The 20,775-nt window shown below is 44.5% G+C and overlaps 1 protein-coding gene across 3 annotated transcripts; it reads left to right on the top strand.

Annotated features, from left to right (window-relative positions):
- Positions 1-357: 357 nt before the first annotated feature.
- On the top strand, positions 358-11,041 carry LOC128025713 (forkhead box protein K2). 3 transcript variants are annotated; one of them, XR_008186208.1, is made up of 10 exons: positions 358-1,251; positions 1,707-1,892; positions 1,985-2,123; positions 2,240-2,386; positions 3,491-3,684; positions 4,346-4,506; positions 4,952-5,206; positions 6,097-6,216; positions 8,872-9,108; positions 10,864-11,041. XR_008186208.1 is itself a non-coding variant. In XM_052612228.1 (9 exons), exons 1-9 carry the CDS (start codon positions 641-643, stop codon positions 9,012-9,014), a joined length of 1,956 nt encoding a protein of 651 aa, XP_052468188.1. In that variant the 5' UTR covers positions 358-640; the 3' UTR covers positions 9,015-10,842. The 3 variants fall into 3 exon arrangements, 1 of the variants encoding a protein (XP_052468188.1); XR_008186207.1 differs by lacking the exon at positions 10,864-11,041 and adding an exon at positions 9,814-10,842 and having other exon boundaries at positions 8,872-9,241; XM_052612228.1 differs by lacking the exon at positions 10,864-11,041 and having other exon boundaries at positions 8,872-10,842.
- Positions 11,042-20,775: the final 9,734 nt, after the last annotated feature.

Here is a 20,775-nt window from a genome sequence, read left to right as displayed (position 1 = left end):
AAAAGCTGATTTCACTAATTCCATTCAAAAAGTGAAACTTGTATATTATATTCATTCATTCAGACTAATATATTTTATATATATATATATATATATATATATATATATATATATATATATATATATATATATATATATATAGATACTCAAGATTAACAGGATATTGAGTGAAAACGAGCATTTCACCCCCCCCCCCTTTAACTGAACAGAGATGACATCACTGAATTCAATGATGAACTGCCTTTAACTATCATTTTGCATTATTGACACACTGTTTTCCTAATGAATGTTGTTCAGTTGCTTTGACTCAATGTATTTTGTTTAAAGCGCTATATAAATAAAGGTGACTTGACTTGACTAAAATAATGCGTTACGAACAGCTTTGGTTCCCAAAAGCGTGATTACACACACGATTACTGCCAAGGCAACCGAAGTCCGGTGGAAGAAGAGTGGATCCTCATATCGCCGTGAATTCTGCTCCTCTGTAAAAGCACAGCCGTAGTGTGCTATTTTGTGCCCATGGTGCGATCAAACGACAGCATCTCTGTGTAAACGCTGTAGCTTCGCCGGTCCTTCTCTTGTAACACATCAATTACATGCGTGTCAGACCACACACGGTGCAACCAACCCCCAGCACTCCATGCTTGTTCACCTGACTGCTGATTGGCGGAGTCCGTTTTTCTTTTCCCGAGTCGCAGAGCCATTGGATGCTGGCGCTGTCAATCAGCTCGGCCCCGCCCCCAGCGTTTGTTTGGTAGAGTTGATCGTGTGCTCGTTCTCTGTGTCGCGGCTGTGGGCTGGAGCCGCTGTCCTCGGACTGGCAGGTCACTTCGTGTTTATTTCTCATCCTTTGATTCGATCCCCCACTAAATTGTACAAGCAGGCCACCCGACCGACGATCTGCCGTCTGCTCATTCAATCTCACAGTCTCCAGTCCCCGTCAAGAGCAGTGATAAAGATGGCGGTGAGCGGGATGTCAGGGTCGGTCGTCGCGCGGCTCGAGGGCCGAGAGTTCGAGTATCTGATGAAGAAGCGCTCGGTCACCGTCGGACGGAATTCCTCACAAGGCTCCGTGGACGTGAGCATGGGCCATTCAAGCTTCATTTCACGGAGACACCTGGAGATTTTCTCCGCCGGCGAGGACGGAACGGGAAGCGGAGATTTCTACCTTCGATGCCTCGGCAAAAACGGGGTGTTCGTGGACGGCGTGTTTCAGAGACGCGGGGCTCCTCCTCTGCAGCTGCCGCGCGCGTAAGAGTCTGCGCCGCGCGCTCGCGGGGTTTGTTTTGTTCGGCGAGCAGCACGTGTTGATTATGACAACCGCGACATTAGCGTCGCGTCTAACGCTCGCGTCATTAGCGACACTGAAGGTTATTTCAGCTCGAGTGAGCGCAGCGTTGTTATTCTTAACTATTTGCTAAACAAGTGTTTTATTGTTTTTATACTTTTCTTTTATTCACCTCAAAAAATAAAGATTATGATTAATGGCACCTAGTTCACAGCTAAGCACTTCTTCATGTCTGAAGTGTGATGTGATAAAGAGGGCAGATGTTCGGCTCGGTTTGTGCTCATTAAATGAGTTTGTGGTGTAATCCGCTTTCCTTCAGTGTTGTGTTGTTTTATCTGTGTATATATTTTCAGTATGCTGGTCCATAAACATCAGTGCATAAGTGGTTGAAATCCAAACTCTTCTCTCTGTTTTGTAGGTGCACTTTACGCTTTCCCAGCACCACTATCAAAATCACGTTCACAGCCTTGTATAGTGAGAAGAGCGAGCGCAGGAGCGCGCCGGAGTCTCCGGTGAAAGCCCAGATCTCTCCGCTGACCATCAGCATCCCAGACAACATCTCGCACCTGATGAGCCCGCTGCCGTCCCCCACAGGTACCATCAGGTGAGCGCACCGCTTCAGCTCACTGACGTCTGTCCGAGGATACGAACGCCTCTATCATGCTTTTTTTTTTTTCTATTTGTGATTTTGTTCAGCGCTGCTAACTCCTGTCCGTCGAGTCCCCGAGGAGCAGGACTGTCCAGCTATAGGATCGGCCGTGGACTCCCAGCTGATCTCAATGAAAACTCCCAATCTGAAAATGACAAGGAAGCGTCTGGAGGAGACAGTCCAAAAGTACAGGATTTTAAACGTTAGCACTGATGTATAGAGCAGTGATGTCTCGTTTGTCTCTGTTCTGAAACTGATTTGATGCAGTAATCTGCACGATGCTCTTTTCTTGTTTTTCGCAGGATGACTCCAAGCCTCCGTACTCGTATGCTCAGCTTATTGTTCAGGCCATCACAATGGCACCCGACAAGCAGCTAACACTGAATGGAATATATACCCACATCACGAAGAACTATCCGTATTACAGGAGCGCAGACAAGGGCTGGCAAGTGAGTGTCCATCAGCTCTTCTCTTAGTGCAGCGTCTACAGTTTAGAGTCACGTAATGCATTTCGTCTTCGTTGTGGAGCTGTTGTATTTGTACTCACTGAATCCAGCAGACCCAGACTTTATTATTATTACCTTACCTTTTTTTTGTACCATGCTTTTGTTAGTAGCTTTGCAAATTATGGAGAATATCTACAGAGGTAATCTGAGGGTTTTCTTTGTGTTTTTGAAATGAAACTCTGATCACCTGCCGCTCCGCAGATCCTCCTGAACGATCTCAACTTTACAAAACAAGGCTGTTGCTTGTTTCAGTCTGACTTTTACAGTTTGTGTGGCACATTTCAGTGTGTATTACCCCTGTTTCACACTGCAAGCGTCCGCGCAACTACACCGTCACTGCAGCAGCAGACTCTTGTGAGTATTCACACTGGAAGCGTATAAGTACAGCATCAGCAGCGGCTGCAAAGTGTGTTCAGCAGAAAATATAACCATTTCAAACAATGGGTATGATTCTTTCAACATTTGTTTTTATAACAATACACCATACTTTCACCCAAAACGATTAATTAAAAAGTTTAAATAGGTAAATAGATATTTTTTATACTTAATTTTCTTTTCTGGCATAATTGTTAATACACTAGACATTGTCGTTGTTGTTAAAACTCTTGGCATGCTTATTCTGTGCATTTTGAACAAGTTTTGTGTAAAGTCATATTTATTTTTCCATCAAAAGTGTACTTTCACTTTAATTGAGCGTGAGCAGCACAGCAAAAATAGACCTGACGCCGAAACCCCCGCTTCACTGCTGTTCACGTGACGCTCCTGGTCCCGGTGTGAGTGCACTCATTGATTAACATGGATGCTCACGCTTGCGGTGTGAAACAGGGGTTACACATTACATGCTGCCTCCGTGTTGTTATTGAAAGACAGGACAGACGAAGCAAACTCTGGTGTATCTCAATAAACCTGAACCCGCTGTGTGACGTAGATGTGCACATCGTCTCGTTTATAATCTGCTTCATCGTTAACATTGTCAAATTAAATTAAATTTGCAGCTTAAAGCAGTTGCCGAACTGTTAACCTTTTTGCTGCTTTTTTCTCTCCCAGAACTCGATTCGTCACAATCTGTCCTTAAACCGCTATTTTCTCAAAGTGGCTCGATCTCAAGAGGAGCCGGGCAAAGGCTCTTTCTGGAGGATAGACCCCTCGTCTGAAGCGAAGCTCATGGAACAAGCGTTTCGTAAGCGCAGGCCTCGCGGCGTGCCGTGCTTCAGGACCCCCCTCGGACCGCTCTCATCCAGGTGATCATTCATGTTCTGAAATATCTTTAGGGGCCGTTCACATGTCGTGTCTTTTGCGTGTGCAAGTTCGTTATTCTCAATGTAGGCGCGCGGCATGCACGCTCATAATGGAAGCCCGTTTTTTCCAGCCGCGTCCGCACCGCATCGAGTTAAAAACATCTCAACTTTTCAGAATGCCGCAAGCGCATCGCGGGTCATGTGACAAGAACTAACCAATCAGCTTCATCCTTTCCCGTAACAATGTTGAAAACTCAGCCAAGATGAAGGAACAGCTGTTCATAGCTGGTAATGGATTGCCATTTTGAAATAAATTTAGTAGCAGAGCTACTGCAAGCGATTTTTAGTCCTGCAAATCCATTTATCCTTTGCTGAAATTTCCGTGTCTTCATGGAGAGAGCGCGTCATGGTTGCTTAGCAACGGCAGACGCCTCAGGAGCGCTTCTGCCCGAGCGCTTTGGAAAGAAGGAGAAAGCGGCGCGCCTAGCGTTTTCCACGCGTTTTTAGGTGCGATATGTGAACGGCCCCTTAATTAGGTACACTGTTCCTTTATTTATCTTCCCCGGCGTGACTATTACTAAAACAGGTTCGTGGTCTATTCGTGGGCTCTGATAGATGTTAGTGTGGAACCGTGTGACTCGAGTTGATTCATGTGATTTCTCAGGAGCGCTCCAGCCTCTCCGAACCACACCGGAGCACTGTCGGCTCACTCCAGCGGCGTTCAGACTCCAGACAGTTTATCAAGAGAAGGATCACCTGTTCCTGTGGATCCGGAGCCTGCTCCTGCCGTTCAGCCCAAACTGACCGTCATTCAGAAGACCGCTGGTAAGATCATCCTTCAGTCACGAGTTAAAGCTGGACCTCTGCTCAAATTAAGACTGCTATTGGACATTTGTTATTGAGTATAAGTTACAATTTCAGCCTGATTGATTCACTGCTGAATCAAATCGATTGTGAAGCATTCTTATGCAGTTATCACAAATGCCTGGAAAAGTCACAGAAATACATTAATAAATTATGGAAGCTGTGATGTGTTTAAAGTGTTTAACGCATGGTGTTTTCTTCCCTTTTTTGCCAGTTATTTAATTTGAAGACAACACCTGGGCCACGTTTACTGTTGTTCACTCAAAGTATAACTGAGCTTATAAACCTGTATCATCCTTTATATTCCTGGGAAGGATGTTTCTCAGCGAATCTGTTCTGGAGCAGGTCACCGGTCAGCTGTTAGCCCACTGATGGTCATTTTCACCAAACATATGTTCCCACACAGGTTCACCTCTCGACACCCAACCGGTTCTCATCACAGTTCAGCGGCAGCTCGCACAGACCATCAAACCTGTGACCTACGCCGTGACCTCTCCGCTGTCCACTCACATGTCCCAGCAGCCCGTGCTTCAGACGCTGCATGTGATCCCTGCGGTGACCGCTCTGACCGCAGCCGCACACGGGACAGAGCCAGCGCTCGCTCCGTCCAGCTTCACTAGAGCAGAGCCGCAGGGGAACGGAGAGCACCAGGAGCTCCGAGGTGAGGACTGAACATCAGGAGATTTAAATTAAAAATTTGAATTTATGCATTTAGCAGACGCTTTTATCCAAAGCGACTTACAGTGCATTCAGGCTATCAATGTTTACATATCATGTGTTCCCGGGGAATCGAACCCCCAACCTTGCGCTTACTTGCTTGCTAGCGCAGTGCTCTACCAGTTGAGCTACAGGAACACTATCACTACTAGATGATCTCTGGAATAATTGATTCTGATTGGTCCGCTGATAACGAGGCTCTCTGGAATACTTGATTCTGATTGGTCCGCTGATAACGAGGCTCTCTGGAATAATTGATCCTGATTGGTCCGCTGATAACGAGGCTCTCTGGAATAATTGATTCTGATTGGTCCGCTGATAACGAGGCTCTCTGGAATACTTGATTCTGATTGGTCCGCTGATAACGAGGCTCTCTGGAATACTTGATTCTGATTGGTCCGCTGATAACGAGGCACTCTGGAATAATTGATTCTGATTGGTCCGCTGATAACGACTGGGTCCAGATCATGAGAGCATCTGCAGCGTGTGTCGTGTCTCAGTGCAGACTCCATCTCTGTTTGGGATTGTGTTAAATTATAAAAGTACGAATAGTACTGTAATATTGCAGTATCTTTGTCTTGTTGCCAGGACGATTGTTTTGGAGTCTGTAAGGTACGATTTGAAACCTTTTTGTGTAAAATCAGTATATCTTGTCCAGGTGTCTGTTTATTTATTCAAAGAGTGTGTAATCAGTGATTTTTCTCTTGTGTAGCACGCAGCCGTGTTATGATGTATATCCAGCCATAAGGGGTTTATTTCGTGATAACGAGACTCTCTGGATATCATCAGAGGGATCATTGCTCTGGTTAATGCTGTTGATTCTGCTTGTTTCAGTGAAAGTGGAGCCGGTTCCTGCGGTCAGCACCAGCTCTCCAGTTCTTCAGACGTCTCCTGTGGGTCAGCACCAGCTGCCCGTGAAGCCCATCGCTCAGAACGGGACGCATGGGGTCACAGGTCAGGAACCAACCTCAGGGTTGTCCAGTTATCACTCCGTATTCACTTTATAATAACAAACGTGTTTATCAGAGCTTGGATTCAAGTTTGTTGATTTAAATGTTTTTTGTTTCAGTTGTATCTAACGTTCCAGGAAATCACTGTTAAAAAGATATGCAAACACTTCTTTAAAGCTGAATAATTTTGTGGTGTTTCCAACATTAGTGAGTAATTCTGTTATATAATCATGATCTCCGTGTTAATTGTAATTATGACTTTTACTGCAATTGAGCAGCACTATTATATTTCATTAGAGACATCTGTGATCTTGTGTCCTGGTTCGGCCGGATCTGACTCTGTTCAGAGATTGTCTCATTATCGGGAGATGTGAGGGTCGTTAGTGATTATCATTAGAATTAGAGTAACGCTTATTTGGGTCATGAGAGGCTCCTCTGGTCTCCTTCCCTGCGGGACACTTTTTGGGCTAAAGGTTGCAGGCTCCTCTTCCTGTGGTTTTGATGAGTGTCTCCTAACGAGCTGATGATCTCAGTCAGGTGTTAAATAAGAGACATGACACGTGTGCAGGGCAGAGGTCTCCGGGACCAGGATGAAGAGCCTCTGCTTTACACATATGAGATGCTGGCCCTGGTGTTTAGGGTCAGGTCAGGCTTAGCTTAGTTTAGTTAGGGTTAGGTTAGGTCAGGTTTAGTTTAGTTAGTGTTAGGGTTAGTTAGGGTTAGGTCAGGTTTGCTTCTGGTCCACATATGGTTATGGGGCTATAACAGCACAGACTTCCACTGTCAGCACATTTTTGTGTTTTTAAGGCTGGGTTTTCACTACAATATTCGATAATTTTGGACCTGTCTCAGGTACAGTAGTTTTCTGCAGGAAGTTAATCTCTAAACTAATTCTGTATAATATACTTGAGTTAGTTGGTACTACATTAATATTGAAGGTTCAAATTCATTAAGGGTGCTTTCAGACTTGGTTCACTTGCCTGGTCTGAACCCGAGTTCGGTTGCCCCCCCCCTCCCCCCGCTGGACTGTGTTCATTATAATATTTGAGTCCGAGCCGCGGTTCGCTCGCGTCGTCAAGCCAGCTGCTGTTTACTCCGTTGCTTGGTAACGACCGCACAGGAGAAGGCGGCAAATGCACAACATTACTCTCTGCACTGGTATGTATTACGTTTTTGAACTGTTCGTTTTGTTGGTGATTGCGTTCACATGAGCAGCGAACCGTAACAGAGTTCACATGAAGCATACCCCAGACCACCGTTTTTAAGCAGACTCTGGTAAGGTTCGCTGGTGCGCATCCGAGTACAGAAGACAGCGTTCACATCATCCAAACGAACCGAACTCTGACATCAATTGAACCCGGGTGTGCACCAAAAGTGCTAGTGTGAAAGCACCCTTAAATTACACCAAATTAAGTTTTTAAAATTATAAAGTTACAAGTACATAATATATCCACTTCAATTCAACTTTTATAAATATAAACATAATTGTGGCTGTCATAACAACATGGATTTATTCAAACAGCCATATCACCCTGGAGCCCAAGACCGGTTGCCCACTGAAGCTAAGCAGGGCTGATCTGGTCAGTACCTGGATGGGAGACCTCCTGAGAAAACGAGGTTGCTGCTGGAAGAGGTGCTAGTGAGGCCAGCAGGGGGCGCTCACCCTGTGGTCTGTGTGGGTACTAGCGCCCCAGTGTAGTGATGGGGACACTATACTGTCAACAAGCACCGTCCTTCGGATGAGACGTTAAACCGAGGTCCTGACTCTCTGTGGTCATTAAAAATCCCAGGATGTCTTTCGGAAAGAGTAGAGGTGTGACCTCGGCATCCTGGCCAGATTCACCCATTGGCCTCTGACCATCATGGCCTCCTAACAATCCCCAGATCCACTGATTGGTTTCATCACTCTGTCTCCTCTCCACCAGTAAGCTGGAGTGTGGTGGGCGTTCTGGCGCACTATGGCTGCCGTCGCATCATCAGGTGGATGCTGCACACTGGTGGTGGATGAGGAGATACCCCCTGTCTATGTAAAGCGCTTTGAGTGTCTAGAAAAGCGCTATATAAATGTAAAGAATTATTATTATTATTAATTAAACATAAATTAAACATCGAAGAACAGTAAAATGTATAATAGATATGTTTTATGGCGCATATATTTATCAAAATGTCCCTCTCTACAATTAGTTTCTGAGAATATGACGTTCCATGAATTGTTTACAAGACTTTATATTAACGTCAGAGCGATTATATTAGACAGGGATTGTAAAGTAGTACTCTTTCTTTTAACTTCTCTTTGTATGTGTATTTATGTTTATTTTGTGCCGAAGCTGGTATTAATGTGCAGGAGATGATTAGTTCACGTGTGCCTCTGCGATCACTCCACATTAAACTGCACCAAAACAACATTTACTGTTTGAATACTGCAATACAATGGACATAAATTGAAACCTGAGACTTTTTCATATTAAAAGTGCGAAAGCACAGTGTTTATTTTGATTTATTGGATGTGAAGTGCCCTTCAACGTTTACTAACTGAAAACAAGCCTACACTAATCTCCTCCGGGGATTTAAGAATCGATTAATATCTATATATTACCCAGCCCTAGTGTTACTACAGACTGAGGGAATGTCGTTGACGTGATGTTGTGGTGTTTTTCAGCGAGTCCTCTGCACATCCTGGCCTCGGCGTGTCTCCCGACCAAACGACAGAACGGAGACCCAGCGGAGCACAACACCAAAAGAGCCAAGACTGAAGACGTCCCCATCACAGCGGAGAGAGACCAGCAGAACACCACTGACTAGGGTCACGACCTTTGACCTCAACCCATTTATTGTTCCCCCCCGTCACCTGTTCACGAGACCTAGGTCCAAAACAGTGATTGGAATCAGGGCAATGGTGAGAGAAACACGAGGTGGAGGAAGAAAGAGAGAGAAGGACTGTTACATGAATATAATCTACTGGAGTCATGAGTGAGAGTAACACAGCGGAGGAGGAGGTCACTGTGAGCTCAGAGACAGACGACCGGCCAGTGTGTGTGTGTGTGTGTGAGAGAGAGAGAGTGTGTGTGTGTGTGAGAGAGAGAGAGAGAGAGAGAGAGAGAGAGAGTGTGTGTGTGTGTGTGTGTGTGAGAGAGAGAGAGAGAGAGAGGGTGTGTGTGTGTGTGTGAGAGAGAGAGAGAGAGAGAGAGAGAGAGAGAGAGTGTGTGTGTGTGAGAGAGAGAGAGAGAGAGTGTGTGTGTGTGAGAGAGAGAGAGAGAGTGTGTGTGTGTGTGAGAGAGAGAGAGAGAGGGTGAGTGTGTGTGTGTGTGTGTGTGTGAGAGAGAGAGAGAGAGAGAGAGAGTGAGTGTGTGTGTGAGAGAGAGTGAGGTGTGTGTGTGAGAGAGAGAGAGAGAGTGTGTGTGTGTGAGAGAGAGAGAGAGAGAGTGTGTGTGAGAGAGAGAGAGTGAGGTGTGTGAGAGAGAGAGGGTGTGCGTGTGTATGTGTGTGTGAAAGTGAGAGTGTGTGTGTGAGAGAGTGAGAGCGTGTGTGTGTGAGAGAGAGAGAGAGAGTGAGGTGTGTGTGTGTGTGTGAGAGAGAGAGGGTGTGTGTGTGTGTGAGTGAGGTGTGTGTGTGTGTGAGAGAGAGAGAGAGAGTGTGTGTGTGTGTGTGTGTGTGTGAGAGAGAGGTGTGTGAGGTGTGTGTGTCTGTGTGAGAGAGAGAATGTGTGTGTGTGTGTGTGTGTGTGTGTGGTTGGGGGGTGTGGGTGTGTGTTATGTGGTTGTCCTGTTCCTGTCAGAAGACTGGCTGAACATCACTGAACACTGATTCGCTCTTATAATGTGAACGCGCTTCTTCCGCTTCATCTTCACTCGTGTCTTCTCTCGGTGAAGGAGATGTGGGGAGGTTTTCCTGTAGATCGTGGCAGCTAGCTTCATATCCAGCTACCGAATGCAGTCTTCAGTAGATATGCAGTATTTTGTCGTATGTGTACTTTAGGATTTTATTTGTGTTTCCCGAGGCACAAATACTCAACTAAACAGACAACGCTGACGTGAGGTCACTTGGCTTTTTTCCAATTTATTTTCATTTTTAAAGATGTGGACTCGTGGTCATGGAAATGAATGTACTTCATTTTTTATTTATTTTTTTCAGAAAAGAAACACTATTGAGGGTTTGCATTATTTGCTACTACATCAAATCAAAATGATGTTTACTCACATCCTCTTTTTTATAAATATTTTAACCAATAACCCAACAGATAGATATATTTCCATTTGTACTTAGTTAAAATATATCAGCTTGCATGAACGTGTTGAGAAAATGTGCTGTATCTGACTGCAGAAGATGTAAGAAGAAAATGCTAAATGATATTTTATACAGTTGGGATCATTACTGCACTTACCTTCTGTTTGTGACATTTCCTGTCCTCCCCGTTGTTTTTGATTTTATATTCCAGATGTCTTTGGTTGTGTTTGATAACTTTGTGTTGAGGTTGTCTCCTTGCCTGTTAATATTATTTTATTCTGTTGAAGCGACTGAAAGAGTCTCACGGATAGTATGCTTCACAAGGAGAAATAAGTGCTAGATGTTGTCCAGCTTCAGTGGGTATATGCATTTTTTATAAATTAAATTAAAAACTCCATTTCTGTTCTGTATTTGTGTGACTGTGCAGGATGATAGAAGTGTGTCCGTCTTCTCAGAGGAACATCAGCAGTCGCTAGTCTGATGCTGGGAAAGGTCATGACCTCTTCTCTTCTGCTGCTGCTGATTATTCATCATTAGATTCAGGTTAGGAGACAAAGGATGATGATTTACAAATAAAGATTCTTCAGTTAGTTTGTTGACAGAAAGTGCGTCACTTTTCATTGTTATGTAGAACGGAGCAACATGATGTTATGTGGAAACATTAATTGTTGCTCAGAGAGTAAACGAGGTTTCATGTAAGATTTGGGCCAATTTTCAATTTTACATTTTTAAAGTACAATTCTTTCCCAGGAGTGATTTCTGTAGCTGCACAAGCCAGCATTTCTACAAAGATAGTTCCACCTCATAATTAAGGACTGTTAAATGGTATGAAGGATAATTAAAAGCATGTTTTCAGAAGTCCTCTTCTCCAGATCCTCAGAGAAAACGTCTCGGGTTACGATTGTAACCCTTGTTCCCTGAGAAGGGGAAAGAGAACTGCGTCGAACGACACTTTGAGGGGGAGCCTATCAGCGTAGCGCCTCTGAAGTCTGACTGAAACTGAGCCAATCTTGATTGGTGTTGCGTCATGACGTAATGTGTGACTGCATACACGGAAGCTATAAAAAGGACGCCGGCACACAACAGCGATAGCTTTTGTGATAAAGCAAGCGCTCCCAGGCAGGGGGAGGAGTGGCGACGAGACGCAGTTCTCGTTCCCCTTCTCGGGGAACAAAGGTTACAGTCGAAACCCGAGACGTTCCCCTTTGAGGGAATATTGAACTGCGTCGAACGACACTTTGGGGGAGCGAGTACCCACTATGCCACAACGAGCCCTGCATGTCCTGGTGTGAAGCTGCGCACAGGCACACTTAGGACGAGAGCACAAGGGTGCCAGGTGTCGATGGAATGTCCAAGCTGTAAAATCTAATAAAAGTGTGAGGGGTGGCCCATCCTGCTGCATCGCAGACCTCCTGGATGGGGGCCTCTGAGAGGAGGGCTCTAGAGGACACCATGCCTCTAGTAGAATGAGCCCTCACGGCCAGAGGTGAAGGCAAATTGCGCACCTGGAAGCCCATAGATATAGCTTGGACAATCCAGTTGCTAATGGTCTGTTTGGAAGCAGGAAGCCCCTTCCTGGGCGACCCGAAACAGCTCTGGATATATATTTTCAAAGCCCTGACAGGCAAGTGAAGTCTCTCCTCATCCACCATCATGTGAGGTGGAGGATGAAAAGCCTGCAGAACCGTAGGCCATGCCACATTAGACGGCATCTTGGAGGAACTCCAGCACTGAAGCCACTGGGCAAGTAACTGGGTCCACCTCACGCTCTCTGCACCAAACGGTGAAAACATTCCATTTTAGGCCGTACAATTTCCTCGTGTAGGGAGCTCTAGAGCTGAGTATGGTCTCCACTACTCCTGCTGACAGGCCGACCTCTCGGTACTGTGCCCCCTCAGGGGCCAGACCCACAGTTTCCATAGTTCGGGCCGAGGGTGAAGAATTGAGCCCTCTGCCTGTGTCAGCAGGTCCCTCCTGATGGGAAGCTCCCATGGAGGGCCGTTTAGGAGTAATATTATGTCTGAGAACCATAATCGGGCCGGCCACAATGGGGCTACCAATAATAAACTGATGCCGTTGCGACGAACCCTCTCTAGAACTCCCGGGAGCAGGGCAGAGTGCAGCCTCGGCCACGTCTGTACCATGGCATCCAACCCCAGTGGGGCTGGATGTGTGAGGGAGAACCACAGTGGACAGTGAGTCGTCTCTCTCGACGCGAATAAATCCACTTCCACTGGGCCGAACCTCTGACATATGGACTCCACCACCTCGGGATGGAGTCTCCATTCCCCGGGCCTCAGCCCCTGCCTCGACAGGATGTCTGCTCTCTGATTCCCTGGGATATATGTTGCTCTGAGAGACAACAATTGGCCCTGGGACCACAATAGGATCTGATGCGCCAGTCTGAATAGAGGGCGAGACCTCAGACCCCCTTGATGGTTTATGTAGGCCACCACAGACATATTGTCCGTCCTCACAAGGATGTGATGACCCTTGAGATCCGGCAGGAAGCTCCTCAGAGCTCGGAACACTGCCAACATGTCCAGGAAGTTTAATGCCAGGAGGAATGATGGTCCTGTCATGGACCTCTCGAAAAGCGTCCGTCCATGACCGCGCCCCAGCCTGTGAGGGAGCCTGCAGAAGACCGAATGGAATGATATTGGATGCTGCTGCCATGAGACCTAACACTCTCTGGAAATGTTTTACAGTGATGGCCTGGCCTAGCTTTATCCTGGTCACCGTGGCCAGGATGGATTCGATCCATGCAGGAGACAATTGTGCCCGCATCAAGACCGAATCCCACATCACTCCCAGTAACGTGGTTCTCTGGGCTGGTGCCAACATGCTCTTTTTCGTGTTGAGTCTCAATCCCAGGCTCTGAATATGGGCAAGGACAACATCTCGATGCCGACTGCCAGCTCTTGTGACTGGGCTAGAATCAGCCAGTCATCGATATAATTGAGAACCCTGAGACCCTGAAGCCTCAGCGGTGCTAGAGCTGCATCCATACATTTTGTAAATGTGCAAAGGGGAGAGAGCTAGGCCAAACGGAAGAACCCGATATTGGTACGCCTCGCCCCCGAAGGCGAACCTCAGGAACTTCCTGTGAGATGGAAGGATGGAAATGTGGAAGTATGCGTCCTTCAGCTCTATCGTGACAGACCAATCCTTGGATTGAATTTGGTTCACGATGATGGGAATAGTGAGCATCTTGAACCTGAATCTCCTCAGAGACCGATTCAAGTGCCTGAGATCTATTATTGGACGCAACCCCCCCATCCCCACAACCTCTTCGTAACTGTTCATCTCTTCCTTTCTTCAAAACGCATCTCAAGACATTTCTGTTTAATGATCACTTCTCCTCATACAATTTATAATCCATTTACTGTATGTTTTGTTGTATTACTGTTTGTATCACTAATTCTTATGTTTCCTATGTAATGTTAATCTGTTTATTCTGTTATTATGTTTGTTATTCTATTTCTATGTAAAGCGACCTTGGGTCTGAGAAAGGCGCTATATAAAATAAACTTATTATTATTATTATTATTATCCATCTCGGGAACTAAGAAGTAGCGGCTGTAGAACCCGGACTCCCTGTCTGGAGGAGGAATACGTTCTATAGCCTCCTTTACCAGCAGAGAGTTTACTTCATGCTCCAACACCCAACTCTGCTCTTGGTTGACTACAGTCCAGACCACCCCATTGAACTTTGGTGGGCGGGAACCGAACTGTAGTCTGTACCCCCTTTGAATGGTGCGCAGAGCCCAAGGAGAAATATTTGTGAGATTTTTCCATGCATCGAAATACTCTATTAAGGGGACCAGCATCTCGAGGCTGGCTTTGGGTATTAATCGGGATTCGTTCTTGGCCCCCCGAAGCGGATCTCCGGCAGGGTTCGACCAAAAACGATTCTCGATGTGCGGACGCGAATGCTGCCTGGCCGCAAGCCTGTGGGGCGGACAGTGCAGGGCGTGTCCGCTGGAGACCGATGCGTCCCGAAGCGCACTTAACGGCGGGAAGTCAACATCGATTTCCTGCGGGCTCCGCAGAGGAGGCGACCTCAATCGCTCCCCCACAGGTGGGGCCGCCCGCAGAGGGCCTAGGCCAGCTAGGACCTCTTTGTTGAAGCCTTCTTCACCTGTAGGACGGCCCTCAGGTCGCCCGGCTTAGGCTGAGGCTTCGGGCTGAGAGCGTCGTCTGTGCCCCCAGGCTGCCTGAGGGGGGGCTCTAGAAACGAAGCTCTCCTTTTGCGCCCGTCTATAGGCGGAGGAGCTGGCGGAGGAGCTGGCGGATGGCTGCGGCTGCCGCCTGGGGCAGGATTCTTAGATCTCGAGCGGCGAGGGAGGTATTGTTTGAAGGCTGCAGATTGTTTCTTTGCCTCCTGAAACCTGTCGACAACGATATTAACTGAGTCGCCGAACAGGCCAGAAGGTGAAATCGGGGCATCAAGGAGGAAAGCCCTGTCCTTCTCCTTTATGCCTGACAGATTTAACCATAAGTGTCTCTCGGAGACCACCATTGCCGCCATAGAACAGCCGATAGCATGGGCTGTTTCTTTGGTGACTCGGAGAGACCAATCTGCAGCCTTCCTCAACTCTGCAATAATTTCCGGAGTTGGACCCTCGCCCTCATCAATATCTTTAAGAAGGTTGGCCTGTTACGCCTGCAGTACTGCCATTGTATGCAGACTAGCGCCAGCCCGACCCACCGCCATGTAAGACCTGCCCACTAACGCAGATATATCACGGCACAACCTCTACCAGCTCCTCATATGCGGGGACACAGAGTAGCGAGTCATCCCCAAAATCCCGCCTTCGATGCTGAGCACGTCTACTTCCTCGGAAGCAGACAGCTCAAGCATCGGGCTCTCCACTCGTGCGGAAGAAGCTGCGGGGTGGGTTTCCGCGCGAGGTGAGAGAGCATCGGAACTGGCGGATGAATTGCGAGAGCGTGCCTCGGCATTCTCGAGATCCCCCGTCAGATCCATCTGCGAGCCCCATAAAGAGCCTCGGAGCTTTTATAGCTTCCGCGTATGCCATCACACATTACGTCATGACGCAACACCAATCAAGATTGGCTCAATTTCATTCATACTTCAGAGGCGCTATGCTGAGGGGCTTCCCCCCAAAGTGTCGTTCGACACAGTTCGATGTTCCCTCGAAGGGGAACTTTAATATTATATATAATATAACACAAGGGACGAACCTCAGAGTGTGCCTGCGCAGAGTTGTGAGAAACGAAACCGGGCTAAACAAAGCGCTAAAGTGCGCACAGACAGTGTTTCAAGGAAACAACGGGTGACTGATTTTAAACAAGTGCCATGTGTGTGTGTGTGTGTATAATGACATGGGTATGACACAGGTATTACAAGGAGAGGGTGACTTATGAGGACATAACCCATGTCCCCATTTTTCAAAACGCTTATAAATCATACATAATGAGTTTTTTTTTTTTTTTTTTTTGAGAAAGTAAAAATGCACAGTTTCCTGTGAGGGTTAGGGTTAGGTGTAGGGTTGGTGTAGGGCCATAGAATATACAGTTTGTACAGTATAAAAACCATTACACCTATGGGATGAACACACTTTACACAAAAACACACGTGTGTGTGTGTGTGTGTTTATCTGTCTGTACTGTGTGTGTGTGTGTGTGCAAAATCCTTTTGATCCACTTTTGTCGTCAAAATTGCGACAGTGCTTCAGTTGATTAAACTCGTTTCCCTCACAACAAACACTTTAGCTCTTTACCAATGAAAACGGGGTAGAATTAAAAAACAAGCGACGTAAGAAGAAAAATGAAGATATATTACACGTGTCACTTTAGATTTGTTTTTAAAGACTGTGAAAATCTGATTTGATATAAAAATTAAATTAATGAATACTGAAACTGTACTAGGTTATGTATATCCTATTCTAGAAAATATAGTAGTAACTAATACAATCTGTCAGCAGATGGCGCTAATGATCTACAGACACGCTCTTTGTTGGGATCAAATCACACAAAAAGAAAAGCACAGCAAATTAATTCATTCCTCCGTTTGCAGTGTACGAGTGAACATGATAACAGCCCTTCTTTATAAACGGATCTGTGTGAGAAGAGAAAGCACACCGTGGAGATATTGTTCCTGGACACAGTCTCGTGAATAGGGACAAGCAAACTAGGTGTTGAAATAATTATGTCCTAGAGGACAGAAGTTATGAAAAAATGTATATTTCTGAAATGTTTAAAGAAGAAATAAATTAACATTTAAGTAGAACATTTGGGTGAAAGAAAGTGACACGTGGTCAATGATGTTTAGCTTTTCCCGACAGTAATATTAAGATGGCAAAAATCTAAGTAAATGTTAATGTGAGAAGATGTAGACAAACACAATACAAACACCAATAAAACTGCCCCTTGAAATCATTGGAAAGGCTCTCCTCCTCTCTGGTGATGTGTTCTGGGATTTCTTTACCTGAATTTAATCACAACTTGATGTTTTATGCTGCAGCTGTCACACTGAGAGAAGCTCTGGCTGTCTTCGACTGCATTGCAGGGTCAGATTGAATTGAGCTACTCATCCATGTGAAGGACAGTAAATCATTCTTTACTCGTAGAGGATAAGCTTGTGCCAGTGTGCTTCAGAATCTGAACCTGTAGATGTGTTTAAATTATTATGCTTTTACAACATTCTCAATAGCATGCAGCAGTAACATTCCTGTTTCTCTGAATCAATAGATAGCATTTTTCAGACACATTAACATCTTGTAAGATCTAAAATCGTCCTGCACACACTCATCTCTCACACTGATCTCCATCAGCCCTCGAATCACTACTGAACATTTTTACAAGATCTCCAAGGGTCCTGGAGCCTGCTGGAAATTATGTCAAATATTTATTTATTTTTATAACTTCTTGTGAAAACACAGATCTGCTCAGAAGATGAATGAAGACGTAGACATCACACAGTGAACGCTCGAAACTCGACCTCATTACAGGAGAGACCCTCAGAATCAGACACATGAGGTCTTTCACCGATCTTTCCAGTCAGGACTGTCCCAAAACTTCAGATTTCACAAAGACAGATCTCAGTGCTTAAAGCTGGGGATTTTTTACAGAGAGTCTGTCTTCCTCCAAGTCTTGATTTCCCAGAGGATCTGTAGTCCTGACACACTTGAGCTTCCCCAAGCATTTAAGCAGAGAAGCCTGTTCTGCCTTCAAAGGCATTGTTGCCCCCCGTCTCGCTTTCTCTCCACCTCTTACCTGCACCCAAGCTGAAACTTTCAAAAAATCGGGGGATGTATTATGTAAGAAATTACAGTCTGTGATCAACTGCATTAATTATCAGAGAGAGTCGAGCTGCAAGGTGTAATCTCTGGATCGTGCTGTTGACGCTGCAGGCAAAGTGTGGGAGAGCAGTTCTTTGTGACTTCCACGGGGTCAAAGTGCTCAAAGATCTTTGCGTCAGTCCAAGTGGTTGTTGAAGAAATCCTTCAAATAATAACTAAAGTGTATGTGTGTGTACATATGGATGCATGCCAACAAAGCCATGTTTCTCATTTGAGCACAGCATGATAAATGTCACTTCTTCTCATGTTTTAATTAAACTGAAAGACAATGTATCATGCATCCCAACACATGTGCACATCCATGTGCATGTTTTCATCACGGCTTGACTGATGGATCCAGACTGAATACGTGTTTAATAGCAGAATGCATCTTCCCACCCTGCTGCAGTGTTGAGTGCAGCTCTGTCCTGTTCAACCCACACACAAAAGTTGAACCCCACGCGTTTGATTTAGCAAAGATAATCAGAAAGCCTGCAGCTCGAGAGAGAAAGAGAGAGAGAGAGAGAGATGAGTCTTATCTCACCCAGCAGATCCTCACACCACAGGTTTATCTAAACGCACACTTGATTCATCCATCTGTGCTGATTATGATTTTGTCATAATTCCTGACTATTCCCGGGAACTAAATAAATATGTATTTTTGTTCAGTTGGAGTACATTAGCACAGAGGGTGTATGATTTTTGATGCCAAGGACCCCCAAATATTATTATTATTATTTATTATTATTATTATTATTATTATTATTATTTGTCATAGTATCTGTACGTGGAGCCCCAAACACATTCTTGCTTCTTTCAGTCTGAAACCTCTGCACTAGTATATAGATAGAAAAAAACTAGGACTAAAAGCTGTAAAATTCTGCGAATCTGATTTCTCTAATGATTTAAACAGCATATATTGTGCTGTGTTTTGTTTTTTTAAACTGCTCAGTCATTTCCTCTTCATGTTGAATTGGAGTGTTTTTTCAGAAGGAAAGAATATTTAACCTGTCTTCCAGCTAGTGTTTTGTCAGGACTCGACCCCACATGGTTTCTCATGAGACATTTGCTACTGAAATGGCATTACATTTTTTTGCATACAGTTGCTTCTCAAAATATAATAATGTCTAAAAGTTCATTTATTTCAGTAATTCAACTCAAATTGTGAAACTCGTATTAAATAAATTCATTGCACATAGACTGAAGTAGATTAAGTCTTTGGTTGTTTTAATTGTGATGATTTTGGCTCACATTTAACAAAAACCCACCAATTCACTCTCAACATTCTCAACAAATTGTTGGCCTTCTGGAAAGTATGTTCATTTACTGTAAATGTACTCAATACTTGGCAGGGGCTCCTTGTTCTTTTTATTTTTTGCCTCAGTTCGCCGTGGCGTGGAAGTGATCAGTTTGTGGCTCTGCTGAGGTGGTCTGGAAGCCCAGGTTTCTTTGACAGTGGTCTTCAGCACAGCTGCAATGTTTGGTCTCTTGTTTCTCATCTTCCTCTTGACAATAGCCCACAGATTCTCTCTGGGGTTCAGGTCTGGTGACCAACACCATGGTCTTTTAACCAACATTTGGTGCTTTTGGCAGAGTGGGCAGGTGCCAAATCCTGCTGGAAAATGAAATCAGCATCTTCATAAAGCTGGTCAGCAGAAGGAAGCATGAAGTACTCCAACATTTCTTAGTAAACAGGTGCAGTGACTTTGATTTTCAAAAAACACAATTAATTTTTGTGACTTTTTTTTTTTTTTTTGCATTATTGACAAGCTGTTTTCCTAATGAATGTTGTTCAGTTGCTTTGACGCAATGTATTTTTTAAGCACTATATAAATAAAGGTGACTTGACTTGACTTACTCTCCTTGTGAAGGGTGTCAGTGATTGTCAGAGACAATTTTGAAGGCTCAGGAAATATTTGCAGGTGTTTTGAGTTGATTAGCTGATTGGCTTGTCATCATATTGTAATTTATTGAGATTGTGAATTGTTGGGTTTTTGTTAAATGTGAGCAAAAATCATCACAATTAAAAGAACCAAAGAGTTAGACTAATTCAGTCTGTGTGCATTGACTGTATTTAATACATGAGTTTCACAATTTGAGTTGAATTACTGAAATAAATAGACTTTTCTTCTATATTCTAATTTATTGAGAAGCACCTGTGATCTTTATAATATATATAAAAAACTTTCCTCAGAGAAAAAACAAGTCAAGTGCCTTCTTTTAAGGATTCCAGTTTTCAGAAGCAAATTTCTCGTCTGATGTTTGTGTCATGAGTATTGCACACATTCTTTTGCATCATCTTTTATTTACATTTATTCATTTATCAGATGCTTTTATCCAAAGCGACTTACAGATGAAGACAGTAGAAGCAATCAAAAACAACAAAAGAGCAATGATATATAAGTGCTATAACAAGTCTCAGTTAGGTTAACACAGTACATATAGCAAGGGGTTTTAAATAATATAATAAATAAAAAGAAAACAGATAGAATAGAAAAATAATAGAGCAAGCTAGTGTTAGAGGTCTCTTTTTGTTTTTTGAATTGTATAATAAATGAAAAGAAAAGAGTAATACAAAAACATTAGAAAGTCATTCCACCAGGAGGAACATTTAATTCAAAAGTCCGTAAAAGTGACTTTGTGCCTCTTTAGGGATGGCACAATCAAGCGACGTTCACTTGCAGAACGCAAGCTTCTAGAGGCACATAAGTCTGAAGTAATGAATTTAGGTAAATGGGTGCAGAGACAGTGGTGGTGTTGTATGCAAACATCAATGCCTTGAATTTTATGCGAGCAGCTGTTGGAAGCCAGTGCAGACTAATAAACAGAGGTGTATTATTTTCATCTCATTAAAAATTAATCTTGCTGCCGTGTTCTGGATTAATTGTAAAGGTTTGATAGAACCGGCTGAAAGACCTGCCAAGAGAGCATTGCAATAGTCCAGCCACAGAACAAGAGCTTGAACAAGGAGTTGTGCAGCATGTTCCCAAAGAAAGAATCTTCTAAATAAAAAAATAAAAAGATTATTTGCT

Source organism: Carassius gibelio, chromosome A12 (assembly GCF_023724105.1).
Source record: "Carassius gibelio isolate Cgi1373 ecotype wild population from Czech Republic chromosome A12, carGib1.2-hapl.c, whole genome shotgun sequence".
Classification (NCBI taxonomy): domain Eukaryota; kingdom Metazoa; phylum Chordata; class Actinopteri; order Cypriniformes; family Cyprinidae; genus Carassius; species Carassius gibelio.
The sequence above is the reverse complement of the archived record's forward strand: the minus strand, read 5'-3'. Positions and strand labels throughout refer to the sequence as shown.

What these genes read in the sequence shown, in the direction of transcription:
- LOC128025713 (XM_052612228.1), top strand. Translation starts at nt 641, where the DNA reads ATGCTTGTTCACCTGACTGCTGATTGGCGGAGTCCGTTTTTCTTTTCC. An exon ending in CTGGAGGAGACAGTCCAAAA is followed by an intron (nt 2,124 to 2,239) that starts GTACAGGATTTT and finishes TGTTTTTCGCAG; the next exon opens with GATGACTCCAAGCCTCCGTA. An exon ending in CGGGACGCATGGGGTCACAG is followed by an intron (nt 6,217 to 8,871) that starts GTCAGGAACCAA and finishes GGTGTTTTTCAG; the next exon opens with CGAGTCCTCTGCACATCCTG.